This window comes from Molossus molossus, unplaced genomic scaffold (genome assembly GCF_014108415.1).
Source record: "Molossus molossus isolate mMolMol1 unplaced genomic scaffold, mMolMol1.p scaffold_m16_p_4, whole genome shotgun sequence".
Taxonomy (NCBI): domain Eukaryota; kingdom Metazoa; phylum Chordata; class Mammalia; order Chiroptera; family Molossidae; genus Molossus; species Molossus molossus.
Window position 1 is genome coordinate 78,868,737 of NW_023425377.1, and position 20,333 is coordinate 78,889,069.

The following is a 20,333-nucleotide window of genomic DNA, read 5'->3' on the forward strand; positions in this document are numbered from 1 at the left end:
TTTATGGAAATGATGTTCTCACATCACAACAGTAATAATGAATTGGGTTTTTTGTTTTTGTTTTTTTGTCTTTAAAAACTGTGAAACTGGCCATGGGAAGGATGGGAGTGTGCACTTGGCCTTTGGGGCAGGACTTACTCCCCATGTGTCACGGAGGAAAATCCAATGTTCCTTTACGACAAGGGATCCGGGTCCATTGCGTTTTGGCCAAAACTGCCCCCACAGACACAAATCTTTCGCAAAGTCAATTTTGGAGGGTGCAGGTAGCGGCCTGGCCAGGCATGGTGGACCTGTTTGGCTTGGAGCAATGCTGCAGACAGGTGGCTGACCTAGAGACAGTTCACTCAGGGGTCTCTCTTTGTTCTGGAAGGACTGCTGTGGCTTGGTTCTGCTTGCTGGTTGGTTGGTTGTGGTGTTGGGGGTCCAGAGGGGTGTTGAACCTGTTAGAATTTCTTGTGCAGCCAGAATCTTTAGCCTGCAGGGCCCTCGAGGCCTGAATGGGGTCAGCACCTTTGTCTGTCTGTGGCCTCTGCAGGCATTTAGTAATCATGGGATTGGGTAGGATGAATTGGTTCCTATCCCTGGCTCCTTTTTCTTTTTGTCCTTGCCTCAAGGCACCTGCCTTCCAGGAGGTACTGCATAACTGGGATGGGCGTTTGGGTCTTTCAGGACCATGTCGGTCTCAGATGCACAAGGCTGGTCACTTGAACCTGGAGTTTAGGGCCGGGCTTTTCGGAGGGCAGCCTAGAGAGGCCCATCCACCAACCTCTGCTGCCTCAGGTTTCAGGTGATTCCCCTTGGCCCAGAACAGGGTCCCTGTTCTTTATTTGACATTTAGGGAAGAGCGGAACTACAAATTAAAAAGCCCCACTAGGTCCCCAATGTCCTGGCCTCATGAGGACAATGCTGGGTCCCAGAATACGCAGCCCAAAGCGGCTCAGAAACCTGGCATTTTTCAAGGCAGGAGCTGCCGGCGTTTGGGGCAGTTCCTTGATGCGGCAAAGCACCGGGCATTCCTTTCCTTAGTACTACATGCCACTAGCTCCCTCCTGTTGTTGGGATAGTTCCAGACACGGTTCCTTGCCATCCCAATTTGAGAAGCATTCGACATATCCGCTGAGGCCAAGAAACTCATACTTGGAAATTGGGTTGGTTCAAATGAACTGAGAAGACACCCAGCCAAGAAGCCAGCTACAGAGCAAGCAAGAGGGGCCCGGAGTGTGTGCCTGCTCAACTTTTGCTCAGATTCGTAGAAATAGAGACTCTTAGGATTGGAGGGGGTACAGAAGACCAGTTTCTGCAAGCACCGCCCAGCCTTTTCTTAAATACTCCCAGAGACAGGGAACTCACTACCTATAGAAACAACTTGACTCATATTTGGACCTTATTAGAAGAGTCTATCTTCTTAGAATGCAGGTGGCTTTAGTATCCAGTCCACTGAAATTTATATTCCCAGGTGACCTTCGAAACAAACACACATCCAATACCCCGTATCTTCCTTTTTCTTTGTCTATGTTTCCAGGATGAGCCTATTTCAGAGCTGGCTTCTCAGCCTCTGCTCTTGGTGGGAGCCCAAGGGGCACATCCCAACTCTGTGTTAGGGGGGATTGGAGAAGTGGGGACAGCTCATTCCCTTAGGTTAAGAGGTATTGATCGGATTGCCCTGTGGCATGGCATCCGTGTTAAAGGGGCTTGAGAATGTTCTAGATTGAGAGGGCATGTGTGTTTTTGTGACTGCAGGACATGGATGATTCGTGGAAGCTCTCACTTGTGCTGTGGGCTCCAACGCCCCCAAATCAGATGTGGGTGTCATAAGAGACAAAGGAGGCCAGTCAAATGAAAAGCTGTGAAGTTGAAGGTGCCCAGGGCACAGCCCTGTTTGGGGCTGAGCTTCCTGGCCAGATGCCCAGGATCACGGGGGTCATTCTGGGAGGAAAGGCACAGGAACAAATTCCAGATCAAGCCAAGGAGCCAGTGGGCATCTATGGCTGCAACCTGGGCCACGTGTCAAGCAAGAGAAGGGTCTTAAACCAAGGCTTTGTGCAGTGGGAGGGGACTCTGAGGCCACTGAGGACACATGCGCCATGCCCTGTGCTTGTCTCTCTTCTGGGCTGTGAGCTCATGAGTCTGGAAGGGTGAGGGGCTGAGAACCGGATTCTTGTCCAGAATACACTTCTACTGCATCATTTAAAAATGTTTTCAAGCAGCTAAAAAGGATGCTGGGTTTCAGAGATGGGTGGAGGAGAGAGGCACCCTCAGACGACTGGGATTCAGGATGAGGTGGGGATGAGATCCAGGGCCAGAGGGCATCTGAAAGAGGTTTCTTGGCATCTGGTATTTTCTTTCATATTCTTCTCTGTCCTCTCATCACCTCAGGACATGCTGGAGAGGGGAAAACACAGGCCAAGTTATTATTTTTTAATTTTTATTTTATTTGAATTTTTATGAGTTAATTTGAGCCAAACTGTTGGCACATGTCGGGAAACACACTCTCAAATGCTCCCTAGTATTGTTTTTAAAGAGAGTGGAAAATACTGTCCCCTGTATATGGAATCTAAAAGAATTCCTTTTAGAGGAATTCTTGGCAGCAAGGTAGGTGTACCTCAGCAGCAAGAATGGCACCTGCCCTTCAAGGTCTACCACCTGCCACTCACCTTCCAGGTGTGGTTCTGAAGGAGACCTCTCTCTTGGTGTCCCAGCAGAACAGACCTCGGGGTTGGTGCCTCCAATCACACCGGAGGGTAACTTCAACCCACCCACACCCCCATGCATCCATCCATCCATCTATCCATCCATTCATTTATCAATCTCATCCATGCACCCACCCAACCCACTCATCCATCCTTCTATCTACCCACTCATCCATTCATCCACATATCCATCTATCCAACCACTCATGTATCTGTCCATTCATTATCTATCATTCCGTATAATTCCTTCTTTAGTGTCTTTACTCATTTTAATCATTTCTACCTGAGGATACCCAGGAGAGGGTCTAATTCTGTTGATTATTGTATCTGCTGACTTTTCCTCATGGTGGATGATTTCCTTGTGTTTTATGTCTATGAATGTGAACTCATCTCTAGAAGGCATAAAGTGAGATGGTCTTTTAAAAAATTAATTGAGAACTTGTGTCCATTTAGTATCCTCATGGCAGTACTGATCTAAGACCACTTTTGATGTTTATTTCTTAGCTTGTGGCTTCCTGCGTCACATGAGTAGTATTAGGGTATGTGTCCAGGCCATGTTACAGATTTGTAGGAGAAAGTGTGGTCAAGGATTAACCCTGCACATTCCAAATAAAGGTTTGGCTCTTGCTCAGCTCCTGGGGAGCTACCTCTGAGCCCTGGGAATGTCCTGCCTGATAAGAGTTACTTTGTTTGCCTAGGACCTTGGCTCATGTCAGATAGTCTATGCGAATATCGTGATTTGGGGGGCGGTATCAGCTTGACCTCTGCAGGGGCTGGAGATGAAGGGCAGTCAGCTGAGCATATGTGACCAGCCCCAGTAAATACCCCAGGCACCAAGGCTCCGAGTGTCCCTGGTTGTTAACACTTCCTGTGTGTTGCCCACATTTCAGCTAGGAGAATTAAGGGCTGTCCTATTGCTGGTTTTCACCTGTGTCCATCCTTCCACTGTAGTAAACCATCACCTGAGCACAGCAGCTTTGCTGAGTTCTGAGTCATTCTAGCAAAACACTAAACCCGAGGGTGGTCTTCAGGACCCCCAACACACAAGAAGGCTTTTCCTGTCATCCAGAACCAGGCAGAGACACTGCGACAGGCTGTGGGCAGATGGTGCACCCTTTGGCTGGGGAGGGCTTCACTTAGAACATTTCAAAAAAATCTCCAAGCCCTGGCCGGTTTGGCTCAGTGGTTAGAGCCAAACAGGTTCTGTTCCCGCTAAGGGCATGTACCTCGGTTGCAGTTTGTCCCCGGCCCTGGTTGGGGTCGTGTGGGTGGCAACCAGTCTATGTGTCTCTCTCACATCGATGTTTCTCTCACTCTCTTCCCCCCTCTCTCCCTCCCGCTCAATTTGAAGATAAATGGAAAAATATCCTCAGGTGAGGATTAAAAAAAAAAAAAGCTCCAAGATCCTCTGCTTCTGACCCACCTTGTTTCCTGATCTTCTGTGACCAGAGCAGACCTATGGAAGAAGGAAGGAGTCTTAGCATTATTTGACTATTTTTGGAAGGCTTGGCATTTGTCTGTGAGCCCCATGAGGGTTGACACAGCTTCACCTTCATCTGGTACAAAGCCAGTGCCAGCGTGTGTTGGCTGCATGACAAATGAACCGGGATAGGCAGTTATAAGGAGATGGTCTGAGGCCCTTCACAAATGCAAAACAAAGCCTCTAATGTTGCTGGGAACCCACCAGGTCTGGAGAGGCCAAACACACCCACAAAGGTCACCTACTAGGACCTTCTGAGAGTAAATCTTGGTGGCGTCAGCTGCCTGTGGTCCTTGTGCTTGGCTTGTGCTGAATACAGGGAGGAGGAGGGGTGGTCCCAAGATAGAGCCACTGCCCTTGGGGAGCTCAAGAGCAGAAGGAACATCTGACAAGTATCAAATGCAGGAGGCAGACCTGACAGAGACAGGAAAGTTGGGAGGGACTTCCAGAGGCAAGGGAGGGGCCAGAGCTTGTGTTGTTTGTCTACACATTCCAGGGCGAGGCTCTAGAGGGCTTTCAATAGATACTTGGTGGATTTTTAATTTTTTTATCCTCACCCAAGGATTTTTTTCCGTTTTATCTTCAGATAGTGTGGAAGGGAGGTAGAGGGAGAGAGAGAGAGACAGACAGATTGAGAGAGAAAAACATCAATGAGAGAGAGATATAACGATTGGTTGCCTCCCGTACAACCCCGACCAGGGCCGGGGATAGAACTGCAACTGAGGTACGTGTCCTTGACCGGAATTGAACCCGTGACTCTTTGGTCCTCAGGCTGATGTTCTAACTGCTGGCCAGGGCTGATGGATTTTTTTTCTTTATTGATTTTAGAGAGAGAAAAAGGAAGACATAGGGAGAGAGAGAAACAGCGATGAGAAAGAACATCAATTGGCTGCCTCCTGCATGCCCCCCACTGGAGACTGGGCCCACAACCTGGGCATGGGCCCTGACCGGGAATTGAACCGGCGACCTCTTGGTGCATAGGTCGATGCTCAACCACTGAGCCACACTGGCCGGGCTGGTGGATTTTTAAAAAAGAGCTCTGGCCTGGCCCTTGCCAGTTTTTCTCAGTGGTTAGAACATTGGCCTGCAGACAGAAGGGTCATGGGTTTGATTCCTGGTCAAGGGCACATACCTGGGTTGCAGTTTGGATCCCTGGCCTTGGTTGTTTCTCTTACATTGATATTTCTCTCTCTTTCTCCCTCCGTCCCTTCCATTCTGTCTAAAAATCAATGGAAAAATATCCTCAGGTGAGAATTAAAAAGAAAAGAGCCCTGGCCAGTTTGGCTCAGCAGTTAGAGCGTGGCCCGCAGACCAATGAGTCTCAGGTTTGATTCCGGTGAAGGGCACATACTTTGGTTGCAGTTTGTCCCTGGCCCTGGTCAGGTCGTGCAGGAGGCAACCAGTCAATGTGGCTCTATCACATCGATGTTTCTCTCTGTCTCACCCTCTCCTTCCCTCCTGCTCTATCTGATAATAAATGGAAGAATATCCTCAAGTGAGGAATTAAAAAAAAGAAGGAAAAGGGGGAGGGAGGGAATGGAAGCAACTGTTTAAGGGGGGGAGTCTCCTTCTGGGCTAGTGGGATGTTCTGGAACTAGAAAAGAGGTATTGACATTATGAATGCACTAAATAGTGTACTTAAAATGGTTCGTTGGATGTTATGTGAATTTCAACTCAATTAAAAGTAAATGAATAGCCCTGGATGGTTTGGCTCAGCGGTTGGAACGTCGGCCTGCGGACCAGAGAGGTCCAGGTTCGGTTCCCAGTAAGGGCACATACCTCAGTTGTGGTTTGTCCCCCGCCCCGGTTGGGGTCGTGTGGGTGGCAGCCACTCGATGTGTCTCTCTTACATCGATGTTTCCCTCTCTTCCTCCCTCTCTCCCTCCCGCTCTATCTCAAGATAAATGCAAAAATGTCCTCGGGTAAAGATAAAAAAATAAATAAATAAAAGTAAATGAGTGAAGAAAACCCAGGAGAAGGACGGCCTGGAGGCAGGCTGTCCACAGACCTTTCACCGACAATGAACATGTTCGGTTTTCACATTGTCCAGTACAGGAGCGCTGAGCCCTGAAACGTGGCAAGTGCCACTGAGGAACAAACGTCTACATTTTATTCACCGTTAATTCATTTAAATTAACGTGGCCTCTGCAAATGGCCCCATGTGGGACAGCTAAGGGTGGAGGGAAAAATCTCCCCAATATTGAGCATCTATGGTAGAGTAGGTATCATGCTGACTGGTTCATACCTGTGTTTGTATTTCATCATCCTAATAACATTGGGATCATGAAAACACGATAACATCGTGATTACTTTCATTGGACATTCTGGTGGGCTCGGCAGTCCCGGCGGATCAGCGCTCATCTGTGGTCACGTGGGTATTTACCTGTGCTCCGCCGGTGCCGCCTCTGGCTTCTCCTCTGACCTGGGCAGGACGAACTCCGGCTGTGGCCTGGCACTGGGGACAGAGAGGTGACTAGGGATGACATGGTGGTGTAGATAAAGGGGCTCTCAGCTCCTATTGGCCTCTCTGGCCTGGGCCCACTGTCACCGGAGAGCAGTTTGGACAGGGTTTTGCTGTCCCCAGGAAGTGTGGGCCCTGGAGGGTAGTGAGAAGTGATCACCCAGGGGTGAATAAAGATGAGGCATCTGTGAGGAAGGGGGCGTGAGCAAGGTCAAAGGAGGAAGACCCTGAACCATTCCTTCAGAGCATTTGTCTCAGCTTATCACCCAAGAGGCATCTATGAATGTGTTCCATGGAGGTTGTCACCCCTGTGCTACGAGTCCAGAAGGTAGGTGCCCTGCTCATGTTATGTCTCTATTTCTGTTCACTAAATCTGGGAGGCAGAGGAGTACAACTCAGAGAGAGAGAGAAAGAGAGAGAGACACAGAGACACAGAGACACCGAGGAGAGACACAGAGAGACAAAGACAGAGGAGAGATACAGAGGGAGAGAGACAGAGGGAGGGAAGGAGGGAAGAAGGAGAAAAGAAAAAGAAAAAGGAAAGACATTATTACTTCATACCCATTAAGATGGGTCGTATCATAAAAGCAAAGTAACAAGTAACGACAGGATTGGAGGAATTGGAACTCTGTGCATTGCAGGTGGGAGTGTAAAATGGCGCAGCCACTGTGGAGAACAGTGTGCCTGTGTGAGGTCCCCAGAAGGGCCAGAGCCATAGAGACAGGAAGTAGATTAGTGGCAGCCAGAGCCCGGGGGAGGAGGTCAGTGTTTAATGGCAATAGGGTTTCAGTCTGGGAAGGTGAAGGTTCTGGAGCTGGAAGGTGGGGACGGCTGCACAACAATGTGAATGTGCTTAACACCGCTGAGCTGTGCACTTAACAATGGGTAAGATAGTAAATTTTACATTATGTGAATTTCACCACAAGTAAAGATATATTTATTTATTATTAAATGTTTTTATTGATTATTAGAGAGAGAGGGAGAGAGAACTAGAAACATTGATGAGAGACACATCGAGCGGCTGCCTCCTGCATGCCCCCCACTGGGGATCAAGCCCACAACCTGGGCATGTGCCCTGACCAGGAATTGAACCGGGACCTCTCAGTCCATGAGACAATGCTCAGCCACTGAGCCACACTGGCCAGGAAGTAAAAAAGTGTTTAAATGACATGATGAAAGGAAAGAGGAAAGGGAGGGAGAGAGGAAGGAAGGAAAGAGGAAGGAAGGAAAGAAAAGCTAGGGGAGGAGTAAGGAAAAATTCCCAAATGGCAAGGGGTGGTGAGCCCTGTCCGCCCTGCAGCCTCACCTCCTCCATGCTGCCCTTTGTCATTAAGTGATGCTGTGTGAAGCCAGCATACTTTTGCTCATTATGTATCTCATCTGCCGAAGTCATCTGCCCTGTCCCCAGGACCCACTTCCCTCACTGGGTGATGTGCCCCTCTTCTTTGACTTTTAAAGAAACTTCTGGACCAGGAATCTCTCTTAGTTGCCTCTAGGTCCTGGGTTCTAGCAGAGTCAGGCATTGATACATGCTTCCCACCCACTGAAAGCACCAGCTCTCTCATAGACTTGCTGTGTGGTTGTGAGCAGGTGCCTTGCCCTCTCTGAGCCTCAGATACCTGGGCTGAAAGATGCTGTTACCATCCTGAGCCTGACTGGCTCTTGGGAGCTGGGGGGATGTGAAAGTATCCAGGCGATTGGGAAGGGCTCCATAATTGGTTGGGACCAGAACAGTCCTGAAAGTGTCTGTGACACTAATGAAAAATGAGCCAATAAGGTATTAAAGGGGTGTGTCTGAGTCTGTGGGGGGTGGGGGTGAAGCTTGTGTTCCCATCATGATTACCATGAGCCCACCACTTTTGCAAGTGGGCTACACGGTTCCTGACTTTTCACAATAACTCCCAAGGTCATTGGGAACTTTTTATTTGCCTAATGTCATTCTGTGACGAAGTAGGAAAACTTGGATTTGAACTCAGATCTGACTCCAAGTCCTCAAAGAGAAGAGCAGGGCCTCAAGTGTGACACTGGTCCCTGCTGAGCCAAAGTCACTGGCCGCCCCCCACATGCAGGCCCAACTCAGCACCAGCCCCCACCCAGCCCTGGCAGGGCCACTCTGCACAGACCTTTCTCTCCTGGCCTTGAGCCTTTCCTCTTCATACCTGGAAGAGAGAGGGAGCAGCATCAGACACGGCCCAGGGAGTCCTGAATATAAACCAGGCTTTAGAGCAGAAAGTACAGCCAGAGCTGACAACCTGCGGGCCTCTTCATGTTTCCTGCAGCTACTTTGCAAGCTCCCCAGGGCAGGGAATATCTGTTGTGTTGGTGTATTCCAGCATCTGGTATAGATGCGACTCAGCAGACATTTTCTGTCTGATCCAGCCATTGAACAGTGCCATTAACACTCATTGACGTGGGTTGTTCTACACACCCCTCCAGCAGGGCAAACTATTTCTGTAAAAGGCTGGAGTGTAAATATTTTCAGCTTGTCGGGCCAGTCTTGGTTGCACCAACTCAATGCAATTGTAGCTTGATAACAGCCATAGATGATCTGTTAATAAATGGGTGTGCTAATAAAACTTTATTTATAAAAACGAGTGGTGGGCCATGGCTTGCTGGCTCTGCCCTATGCTAGATCCCCAGGCCCACTGTATTCTCTAATTTCACATGTGCTTGTTTTACTTATTCCCTCTTCTGCTGCTCTCTCACTTATGTCTGGTTCCTGGGTAGCCGTGTTTAGCTGAGTGGGGACCTGAGGAGCTTGGGGGCGTTGAGGATTTGGGTGAGGGCACTCACAGGGCATGGGGACACTTACTGTAGCACGCAGTCTGGGATCTGCACGTGTTCCATGGGGATGAGCTGCTCCAGATCTTCCAAGCTGTGTACATACTGGATCTTGTTGATGAATTTGACACTGCCAGGAGGAGAAGGTGTGGTTGCCCAGAGCCAGAAGGAGCGATAGCAGACAGGGAGGCACACATAACCCAATTTGAGGATGCCCCGAGCACCTTCCCTCAAATCTCCCTCTCCACCCAATGCCAATCTCCAACCCTGCACCTAGAGGGGTGGACAGAGCAGAGCCTGGGGTCTCCCTTTGCAGGAAGAAAAGAGTCCTGGGCCATGGGTCTGACCCCGATTCCTGCTAAGCTGAGGCACTTGTTTAAAGGAAGCAGAGAGGCAAGAGATTCTACTAGACTCTAGGCTTTCTCTTCATCCACCCTAAGCATTGCTCCTCTGAGTTCTTTTCCCAAGAATGCTTTCCTGGCACCCTCATCACTGCTGGGGACAACACCAGTTGTCATTTGGGCACAGAAAGGTACACGTGAGACGGTCGATTCACTCTCCATTCGCTTGGGATGAACTGCTTCTTCATGTCCAAACCCGATTCAGGCTGTCTGGTACTGTGCTGTGCTTTGTCAGCAGCACGCTGCTTTGAACTCACAGGTATTAAAAACATTTTTTAAAACTTAAATCTAGCCCTGGCCGGTTTGGTTCAGCGGTTAGAGCGTCGGCCTGCGGTCCTGAGAGACCCGGGTTCGGTTCCCGCTAAGGGCACGTACCTCGGTTGCAGTTTGTCCCCGGCCCTGGTCGGTTGTGCGGGTGGCAGCCACTCGATATGTTCCTTTCACATCGATGTTTCTCTCTCTCTCTCTTCCTCTCTCTCCCTCCCACTCTACCTGAACAAAAAAAACAAAAAACAAAACTTAAATCTAGCTTTGGTGATATGTAAATACACTTTTTAAAAAATACACTTTAAAAAAAATCCTCACCCGAGGATATTTTTCTATTTATCTTCAGATAGAGTGGGAAGGGGGAAGAGAGAGAGAGAGAAACACTGACATGAGAGGAACACATCAACTGGGTGCTTCCTGCATGACCCAACCAGGCAACCGAGGTATGTGCCCTTGACCGGAATCGAACCCATCGGTCCGTGGGCCCACACTCCAACCACCGCGCTGACCCAGCCAGGGCCAAAATTCACATTTTTCAAGGGAAAATAAAAATGTTAACAATGAGAAATGTATGGCTGCCCTGGCCGGTTTGGCTCAGCGGTTAGAGTGTTGGCCTGCGGTCTGGAGAGACCCGGGTTTGGTTCCCAATAAGGGTATGTACCTCGGCTACAGTTTGTCCCCGGCCCTGGTTGGGTCGTGTCGGTGGCGACCACTCAATGTGTCCCTTTCACGTCGATGTTACTCTCTCTCTCTCCCTCCCACTCTATCTGAACAAAATATCGAAAAATGTCCTCGGGTGAGGATTAAAAAAAAAAAAAAGAAAGAAAGAAATGTATGGCCAAAAGAATATAACAGTACAATAAGTAAGAAAATAAGTAACAGTAAAAAAGGTAAGATAGAGTGAAACATCTACAAGAGTGTGTCAAGAAGTGGGGACAGGATCGGGAGGAGGGTGTCTGGGGGGAAAGAGGAGAGAAACATCTGTAACAAAAATTAATTAATTAAAAAAAAAGAGTGTGTCAAGAAGTTTTATATCTGTTTTTAGAGAGTAGATGAAAATTCAGCTCAAGCTTCCAGCACCCAGTGATGAGTTATGCAGCTCAAAGTGTCTATAAGAGGCCAGTGGTAACTGATTAGGGAATGACAGAGAAGTTTTCCCACGGGAGTCACGAAGTGGCCTTACGTACTGGAATGAACAACTCCAACTGCTTTCACGCAGTTCAAATTAATTAAAAAAAAAATTTATTCTTACTTTGGCCGGTTTGGCTCAGTGGTTAGAGTGTTGGCCCAAGGACCAAAAGGGATCCATTCCTGGTCAAGGGCACATATCTGGGTTGCAGGTTCTATCCCCAGTCCCAGTTGGGGTGATGCAGGAGGCAACCAATCGATGTGTCTCTCTCACGTTGATGTTTCTCTCTCTCTCTCTCTCTCTCTCTCCATCTCTCTCTTCCACCCTATATGAAAATCAATGGAAAAATATCCTCCGGTGGAGATTAACAAAAAAACAAAAAATTTATTCTCAGAGCACGAGGCCTCCCTCCCGATGGCATGACAGTAGGGTAAAGGGTGAATAGACGGGGAGTGAATCTCAGAAAGACAGGCAGGAATTGTGTCTCCACCTGTCTCATCAGATTGTCCACTCTACCTGAATATGTCTGGGTCCAGCAGGCTCTGAGGGTGAATCGATCGGATTTGTTAGGAAGGTTTTTTGTGGTGCTCAGAGCCAACACCTGCTGCTCTGAGCACTGGTCTATAAATACAGGCAAAGTTCACATCATCATGATGTGGCCACACCCACCACGCCCATCATTGGAAACAGATACCCAAATCTCTGCTGCGATCATGCTCTTTCTGCCTGTGAGCTGAATTTCTGTTTCATGTTGGGCTCATGTTGAGGCCCTTGAGAAGGAGAATTCCAATTCAGTGTGAAGAACACTCCCAGCCTTTGATCAGCATGGAAAACACAGAGGTTTTTGCCAGAACCTCAGGGGCTGGATCGCAGTTCAGAAATGGTCTCCACTTTCCTCAGCCTTTTTTTTTTAGATTTTTTTCTTTTGTTGTTCCTCACTCGAGGATATTTCCTCATTGATTTTTAGATAGAGTGGAAGAGAAGGAGAGACAGACACACAGAAAGAAACATCGATGAGAGAGACACATTGATTGCTTGCCCCCTGAACAACCCCAACTGGGGCTGGGAATCGAACCTGCAACCCAGGTATGTGCCTTTGACTGGGAATCGAACCTCAACCCTTTGGTCCTCTGGCCGAGGCTCTAACCAAAGAGCCAAACCTGCCAGTGCTTTTATTTTTTATTTTTATTTATTTATTTAATTTTATCCTCACCTGAGGACATTTTTGTATTTATCTTGAGATAGAGCAGGAGGGAGAGAGGGAGGGAGAGAGAGAAACATCGACACAAGAGAGACACATGGAGTGGCTGCCACCCACACAACCCCAACCGGGGCCGGGGACGAACTGCAACCAAGGTACATGCCCTTAGCGGGAACCGAACCCGGGCCTCTTTGGTCCGTGGGCCAACACTCCAACCGCTGAGGCAAACAGCCAGGGCCCTGCCAGTGCTTTTAAAAAACTGATTTTTACAGAGACAGGAAGGAAGAGGGAGAGAGAAACATCGATGTGAGAGTATCAACTGGCCGTCTCCTGCACGCCCCCACCAGGGATCAAACAACCTGGGCAGGTGCCCTGACCAGGAATTGAACCAGTAACCTTTCGGTGCATGGGATGACGCCTAACCAACGGAGCCACATCAGCCAGGGCGACCTTCCTCAGCTTTTAAAAGCAGAAGTTCACTTTTCTCCCCTCTCCCCTTTTTTTGGTTTGAAAGCTCAAAATAAGATCCTCAAAATTTGCCATGGGAATAGCAACCTCGAGTGAGTGAATGATCTGTCTTGAATGATGGGATACTGAGGACGGAATGCAGTTCTGTTAGGCTGTTTTGCCCACTGGTTCATCGTTAGCACAGATGATCCATAGTTAGTGCATTATTTACGTGCTTTCACCATTAGGAGTCCTTGAGCACAGAGCGCCTGAAGTTGCCTCCTCGTAAATCACTCATGCTGTGAGTGTCTTTCAAGACAAAGTGTGGCCCTGACTCTTAAACTCATCACAGATTATTTTTGGGGGGTTAATCCTCATCTGAGGATATTTTTTTCCACTGATTTTTAGAAAGAGTGGAAGGGAGGAAGGAAGAAAGAGAGAACATCAATGTGAGAGAGACATATTGACTGCCTCCTGCACGTGCCCCGACCAGGGCTGGGGATTGAACCTGCAACCCAGGTACATGCCCTTGACCGGGAATCAAACTTGATGGTCCGTGGGCTGATGCTCTAACCAGTGAGTCACACGGGCCAGGGCTCATCACAGATTCTTTTTTATTTTTTTATTTTTATTTTTATCCTCACCCGAGGACATTTTTCCATTTTTGTTTTAGATAGAGTGGGAGGGAGAGATAGGAAGAGAGACGGAGAGAAACATCAACGCGAAAGCAACACACTGAGTGGCCGCCTCCGGCACAACCCCAACCAGGGCCGGGGACAAACTGCAACTGAAGTACATGCCCTTCGTGGGAACTGAACCCAGGTCTCTCTGGACTGCGGACCGACGCTCTAACTGCTGAACCAAACCGGCCAGGGCTCATCACAGATTCTTAATTGGGAATGTGGAAATGAAGGATCATGATTCAGTTCAATGTTTGGAATGATATTAAATTAAATGTAAATTCAGTTTTTATGTGATTCATGAGGGCATTTAACATGCCAAATTTTGTTTTCCTTGATCTGTTTTTCCAGGTGCTTCCATATCGTGCAGTAAAGGGTGAACCCAGCAGGTTTGGAGTGCCCAAACCCTGCACATGGCAAAGATAGAACTGACTCTTGGTGCTCATGAAAATTCACCTGTAAGTCTTGCCTGGTAAGAGTGTCTTGGGCTACCTAGAGCCTTGAACCCTGCCACACAGTCTATGCCAATGGTGGTGGCCTTGGGCCATGTAATGTCAATTTAACCTCTGGTGTGGCTGGAGACCAAGTAACTAAGGTCAGCCACCTGGTACTTTGTTCTTGTGTGGCTGAGTTCCAGTAAGAACCCTGGACACCAAGGTGAGCATCCTGGTTGTCACACGTCCTTGATGGCACAACTCCACTGGGAGGGGACAACTGGAAGCTCATTTCTGGTTTCTCTTAGACTCCCACATGCGCCCTTTTCCTTTGCCAATTTTAATTTTCATCCTTTTGCAGTAATAAACCATAACAATGAGTATAACAGCTTTTCTGGCTCTGTGAGTCCTTCTGGTGAATCACTGATCCCAAGGGTGGGTTCATGTGTTGGTTCGTTGAATTACTGGCCAGGAGGAGGTCAGACACTCTTGGCATCCTCTTGGCCCCCACACAAATTCTGGAATGAATGGAGCCGCATTCCCTTCTGTGGGAGTGTGGTGGGCTAGTGACCTGCTGTGTGACTGGGTGAGTTCCTTGACCTTTCTGAGCCTCGGTTTCCTCATCCATGAAATGTGCATGATTACACCAGCCTCTCAGGGTTGTGGCTGTAAATGTTAAAAGGTGGCCAACACTCACTGTGGGAGAGCTGGTTATTATTATTTTTCCCGTTTGTCGCTTAATAACAATACCTGTGATTGAGAACGGTTTAAAGCAGTAATATGTATTTAGCATAGAGAAGATGGGAAATGCAGATTAAAAAAAAAAAAAGACTCACAGCAACCCACGTGGGTGTCTGGACACAGGCTACAGTCTCACCTGATGAAAGGGCGGGAGATGGCCAGCACGGTGCGAATGAACCAGGACGGGTGGACGATGATTAAGGACTTCAGGTTTTTCCGTAACCTGCGAGGGAAGGCAGACGAAGCAAGTAGGGCTCCTGGGGGCAAGCCCTGGGGAGGGAGGAGCTCCCAGGGGTGCTGTGACTTTACAAGGAGCAGGCAGAGTCCCTGCAAAGCTAACCCCTTGGCAGCATGTGCAGGTGGCAGAGCTGGCTCTCTCTCATATCAGAGTCTGAGCTAATTTAGTTTAAGTCATGTAGAATTGCGTCACCCCTGATTCATAACCCCTAGGACCTCGGAATGAGACCCTATTGGGAATACAGGGTCATCGCAGATGTAATGATTGCAGGTGAGGTCTTACCAGAGCGAGGTGGGTCTCTAATTCATGATAAGTGGTGTCCTTATAAGAAGAGAAAATTAAGACACAGACACATGCAGGGACATGTTATGTGGAGATGAAGGCAGAGATTGGGGTGATGCATTTACAAGCCAAGGGATACCAAGGATGGCCAGTGACCACGAGAAGCTGGGAGAGTGCGGAGCAGATCCTCCCGCAGGGCCCCAGAGGAACCAGCCCTGCCGACACCTCAGTGCTCGGGTTCCCAAGCCCTGAGCAGGCTCCCAGCCCCTCCTGCTCACCTTCTATCGATCATCTGGTAACACTTCTTCAGCCAGCTGATGCCAGGCATCCTCCGCCGGGGGGTGGCACCATTCAGGTACACGATCATGTAATCCTCCGCCACCAGGAGTTCCAAACTACTGATGACGTACCTGGTCACAGGGCACCGAGGACAGGGGACTCGGTGAGAGCAGCCCAGAGTTAGCAACCCTCAGGTCTTGGGAATGAACACCTGTGGCACCTGCTCTCTTTGCTCACCCCTGCCCCTGCTGTGCCAGCCGTACCTGTTCAGGAATTGTTGGCTGACCCAGCACACGTGGTCATCCCAGATTTGTGGCAGTGGGTATAATGATCATAGTAGTTACTATTTAATTGAGAGTTACTATGGGCCGTACTTTATACATGCATGACTTTACTTAATATCTCCACTAATTCTGGGAGTGGGTCTCAATAGCCCCAAATATAGCTGGGGAACAGGTACCCACAGTAGATCGTCCTCTGCACTGGATGTTAGGGACCTGGGGTCCCTCCTGACTCCATCTCTCTCTGAGGGATTTCAGAAAAATCCTTTCCTCTCTCTCAGCCTCTATTTTCCCATCTCTAATTGGGGAGACTGGGTTCCCTGGTCTCTCAGACCACTTCCCATTCTGACCTTCCTCCTCGTCCTCTGGTCCACCCGGCACCCAAACCCTGCTGGGTAAGAAGGAAATTTTCATAATAGTGACAATGAGTAATCATGAGCTCTTACTGTTATCTGCCCAATGCTTTATATGTATTATCTGCCTCTGTCATAATACAACGGTACCTGTGTGTCCTTGGGTAAGTGACGTACTATCTGTGCCTCAGACTGCACCTGTTGAACGGGAGGTGCCTGTCCCACAGGGTTGTGGTGAGGGTGAAATGCGTTATCACATAAGCAGCACTTAGTCTTATGGCTGTCACATAGTAAATACTCAATAAATGACAGTGATGATGACAATGGTGATTGCACCAATGAGGCCCAGTGGGTGAGCAGGGAACTCAGATCCAGGTCTGGTGGTGGCTCAGCCCCTCCCTGGTGCCAGGTAGAGCCCCCTCCCAACGTGGTTCTTACAGCCTGGTCCAGACCCCTGCTGGAACTCTCAGAAATGTTGTGGCGGGGACAGATCAGGCGGCCACTTACAGGAAGAGGTGTTCCATGATGTAGTGGTAGTCAGGAGAGCTGCTGTCCGGGAGAAAGCAGGCAGCAAAGACGATGATGGCATTGAGACCTTCGCCGTAGTACCCTGGGGAGATGCAGCCAGTGAGTGGCCCCAGGCAGTGATGGGCAGAGCCCTCTCTGAGCTGTAAGCTCTGAGCACCCCATGCTCCTGACCTGTCTCTGCCTTTGGTGGGGAATACCAGTCATCCTTGTAAGCACCCTCCGTGTGCACCTGGCATCCGTGCCTTGTCCCCATGCAAGTTTCACCTCCAGCCACCCAGAGACAAGAGCTTAACCTGGCTCATGAAGAGACCGAGGTTCAGAGAGGCCCATAGCTGGAGCTCCAGTTTCCCAGCTGGAGCAGGGAGGGGGCCGCAGAGATGTGACCTCACCTCCGTGGGTCACCACTCTCATGTAGGGCCGGATCATGTGCAGGTCAATTCGATGTTCTTGTTCACCGATGATCACCGTCCGCCACAGGCGCCCATTGGCGGCACTGCCATCCTCGGCCGTGCCATCCCCAAACAGATCCGCGCTGTCCCCGGGCATATTCTTGGCAGCAGCCACGGGGGTGTCATCTGGAAGCAGGCGGAGGCTGAGCGGAAGGGACGCCTGAATCCGATGTCCCACCCTAGCCTCTCTGGCTCCCTTTGCTGCCCACGGCTGAGGAGCCCACACCCCTCTCCCAGCCCACAGGCAAACACTGATCCTATACTTCACTCACTTGCAGTGTCAGCTCGAGGCTGATGGGGAAAATGAGGAACCTTTTTTCAAGCCATGGAACACAGGAAAAGTGCTCAGGGTGGACGTCAGGCAGTCAATCTGGGTAGAGCTAATTTCCGTGAATGACTTGCTGTGTGACTTTGCACACATTCTTTCCCTCTCTGGGCATCTTTCCTTCTCAGGGTTCTCAGCCACTCATAATATCCACCTCTTTCCCACCTTTCATCCTGCAGACTCCCTGCCTCAGGAAATCGCTCAGCCATATTCCCAGCTGCTCAGGCCCCCAAACCCAGGCATCATTGACTCCTCTTCCCCTTATATTCCACGTCCATCCAGCAGCTACTGTGGCTCTGATTCTATCCTCGTGGCCACGACCACCCGCAGTCTTTCTAACCTGACCCGTGCTTTAGTCTTGAGATATCAGATCAACTAACACCTACCCAGTGACACCTGTCCTGACCACTCTTAAAAGGAGTTCCCCACACCCAGTTACCCCAGCTCAAGGTGTCTCACCCTGAGCATTTATGATAGTTAGGTCTGAATCATTCTCTGTGGGGCGCTGTCCTGGGCACTGTGGGGTTTTGAGCAGCATCCCTGGTCTCCACCCAGTTGTGACAAACATAGATGTCACCAGATATCACCAACTGTTCTTTGGGGGACAGAATCACCTCCTGCCCCCTGCCCTATGTCGTCACCTCACCTAAGCTTCTCATATCACTGATGACCAGCTGCAATGACCTCTTGCACATTTATTTCATTATCTAGTGTCTGCCTCTGACCATCATGCGTGCAGGTGGGCACCATCTATTCCTGCCATACTCCCTCCGTATCCCCACATCTCAGCTGAGACCTTCTCCCAAGTAAATGCTCCACAAACACTTGTGGAGTCAGCTGGAGGCACTTCCCACTGGTCTCAGTCACCTTCAAGAACCTGATGAAAGCCGTGTTCCCCCTGAGAAATCCACAAGTTCACAAGAAAAATATGCGTGGAGTTGCAGGGGCAAATGGACCCTCCTGGGGGTGTTTCATGAGCCCTGAGTTAGGACACCTGCCCTACCTGAGCCTGTGGGGTGGAGGGATTGCTCTAGTAAGCTGGCCCGGAACCCAGTAGGGGCTGAGTGCGGTCTGGGGCCAGGCAGGTGCCCTGAGCAAACCCTGAGCTCACCTTCCCACTCCAGCTCATTGCCATTCCCCAGGAACTCCAGTGAGTCAGTCTCATCGGGGGTCTCGATGTCATCCACATTGATGTCCAGGTCATCAGGGGTGTCCAAGAAGTCGTCTGACAGCAGGGAGCCCTCACTCTGATCCAGGGAAATGTTGATCTCTGGGGCGACCAGTGTCTTTCGCTTACGATGGGCTCCATTGAAGTTCAATGTGTTGGGAGGGGCTGCGGGGAAACAGGAAAACAGAAACAAAACAAAACAGGTGCTTTTTTCACTTTGTCCTCCTCTCCACTTCCTGACCTGGTGGGAGCTGCACCTCACTGTGTGACAGGCTCACTACCTATATTTAGTAGATGAGAAATTGGAGACTCAGAGAGGCTGAGTAACCAGCTCAAGGACACAGCAACACCGCTGTGCCAACTTCATGACGGTGCCTACATGTCTCTCGCCCACCACAGCTGCTTTCCTTGCAGGCCTCAGAGCAGAGCAACCCCTTCCCTGACATTCCTTCTGACATTTCTACAGTCCTGGGCAGAATTGAGACCTGGAAACAGCGCACCCGTTTCTGCACGCGTGGAAACTCACAGGACGTGTCTTCCGCTGGACTGACAAGTGCGTCCATTCCTGTCTCTTCCCGGAGTGGCCTGCACATCCAGCCAGGAGGGGCATCAATCACCAGGCACCGAAAATCCAGCCATCAGAGCACGGAGTTCAGATGACGACAACAACAACAACAACAACAACAACAACAACAACAACACCTGTTTAGTTCTGGGAATTACTGGGACAAAATATATCTGTTCATTAGCACAAAAAATCATAGAGCCCCAATGCCGAAGGGCTCCCTGCAGAGAACCTAATGTATATTATCTTTTTTTTGTTTTGACTGGGAAAGCAAAGCTGAGAGGGAGGGAGGGGCTTGGCCAGTGTCACACAGTTTTACATGCTCTGGGATATAAGCAGCAATCTTCATGGGGTGGCTGCAGGGTTTAAATGAGGCAAGAAGTTATCTAACAGTCATAGCAGTCAACCAAAAGAGCTCTCCACAGCCAACGCTGGGATGGTCTGAGCAACAACAAAATTATGGAGTATTGGATTGTAAGCCCCAGCGTAAAAGAAAATGTCCATTAGACCATATGGGTATAAATAAATGATTGAATAAATATGGGGAAGGAGAGACAACTTTTCTGCACAGAAGAACTCCAAATAATGTATGTAGACACTCTGCCGCCAGGAAATGAATAACCCCTACTCTGGACAGAGACTTCCTTCCAAAGAGAACAGCAAAGATAGGGGAGAGAGTGACTTTACAGAGGGGAAACTGACCAACACTCAGCCAGGGGGTAAAGGTCACTGTCAACTGTGGTAAGTTGTGGTGACACACGACCTGGGTTATGATGGGATGAGAAGGACCCCTCACTATGGGTTTTTTCCTCATCACCCTGGCCTAACCATCAGAAGAACACCAGACAACCCGCAATTAAGAGATATTCTACACAATCCTTTACCAGTCCTCCTCAGAGCTGCCAAAGTCACCAAAAACAAGGAAAGTCTGAAAAACGGTCATAGCCCAGATGAGCCCATGGAGACGGGAGGGCTAAATGTTACATGGGATCCTGATGGAGATACTGGATGGGCCAGGAGAAAAGGATTTTGGAAATCTGAATGGCCCAGCCATTGAGGCTCAGAGGATTGAGCATCATCCCATAGACTGAGAGGTCCTGGTTTGATTCCTGGTCAGGGCACATGCCCAGGTTTCCGGCTCAATCCCCAGTAG

General features: G+C 49.4%; 1 protein-coding gene across 1 annotated transcript in view; it reads right to left on the reverse strand.

Annotated features, from left to right (window-relative positions):
- Positions 1 to 20,333, reverse strand: part of ATCAY (ATCAY kinesin light chain interacting caytaxin) — a 36,981-nt gene continuing 16,648 nt past the window's right edge. Inside the window, exons 3-13 of the mRNA XM_036241993.1 lie at positions 19,142 to 19,200; positions 18,559 to 18,780; positions 17,063 to 17,248; positions 16,653 to 16,755; positions 15,511 to 15,642; positions 14,849 to 14,935; positions 9,444 to 9,542; positions 8,755 to 8,790; positions 6,554 to 6,625; positions 4,114 to 4,146; positions 1 to 2,382 (exon numbers count right to left, since the gene is read on the reverse strand). Of these exons, the coding sequence (XP_036097886.1) occupies positions 2,373 to 2,382; positions 4,114 to 4,146; positions 6,554 to 6,625; positions 8,755 to 8,790; positions 9,444 to 9,542; positions 14,849 to 14,935; positions 15,511 to 15,642; positions 16,653 to 16,755; positions 17,063 to 17,248; positions 18,559 to 18,780; positions 19,142 to 19,200 (1,039 nt within the window). The 3' untranslated portion in view covers positions 1 to 2,372. The remainder of the gene's footprint in view (positions 2,383 to 4,113; positions 4,147 to 6,553; positions 6,626 to 8,754; positions 8,791 to 9,443; positions 9,543 to 14,848; positions 14,936 to 15,510; positions 15,643 to 16,652; positions 16,756 to 17,062; positions 17,249 to 18,558; positions 18,781 to 19,141; positions 19,201 to 20,333) is intronic.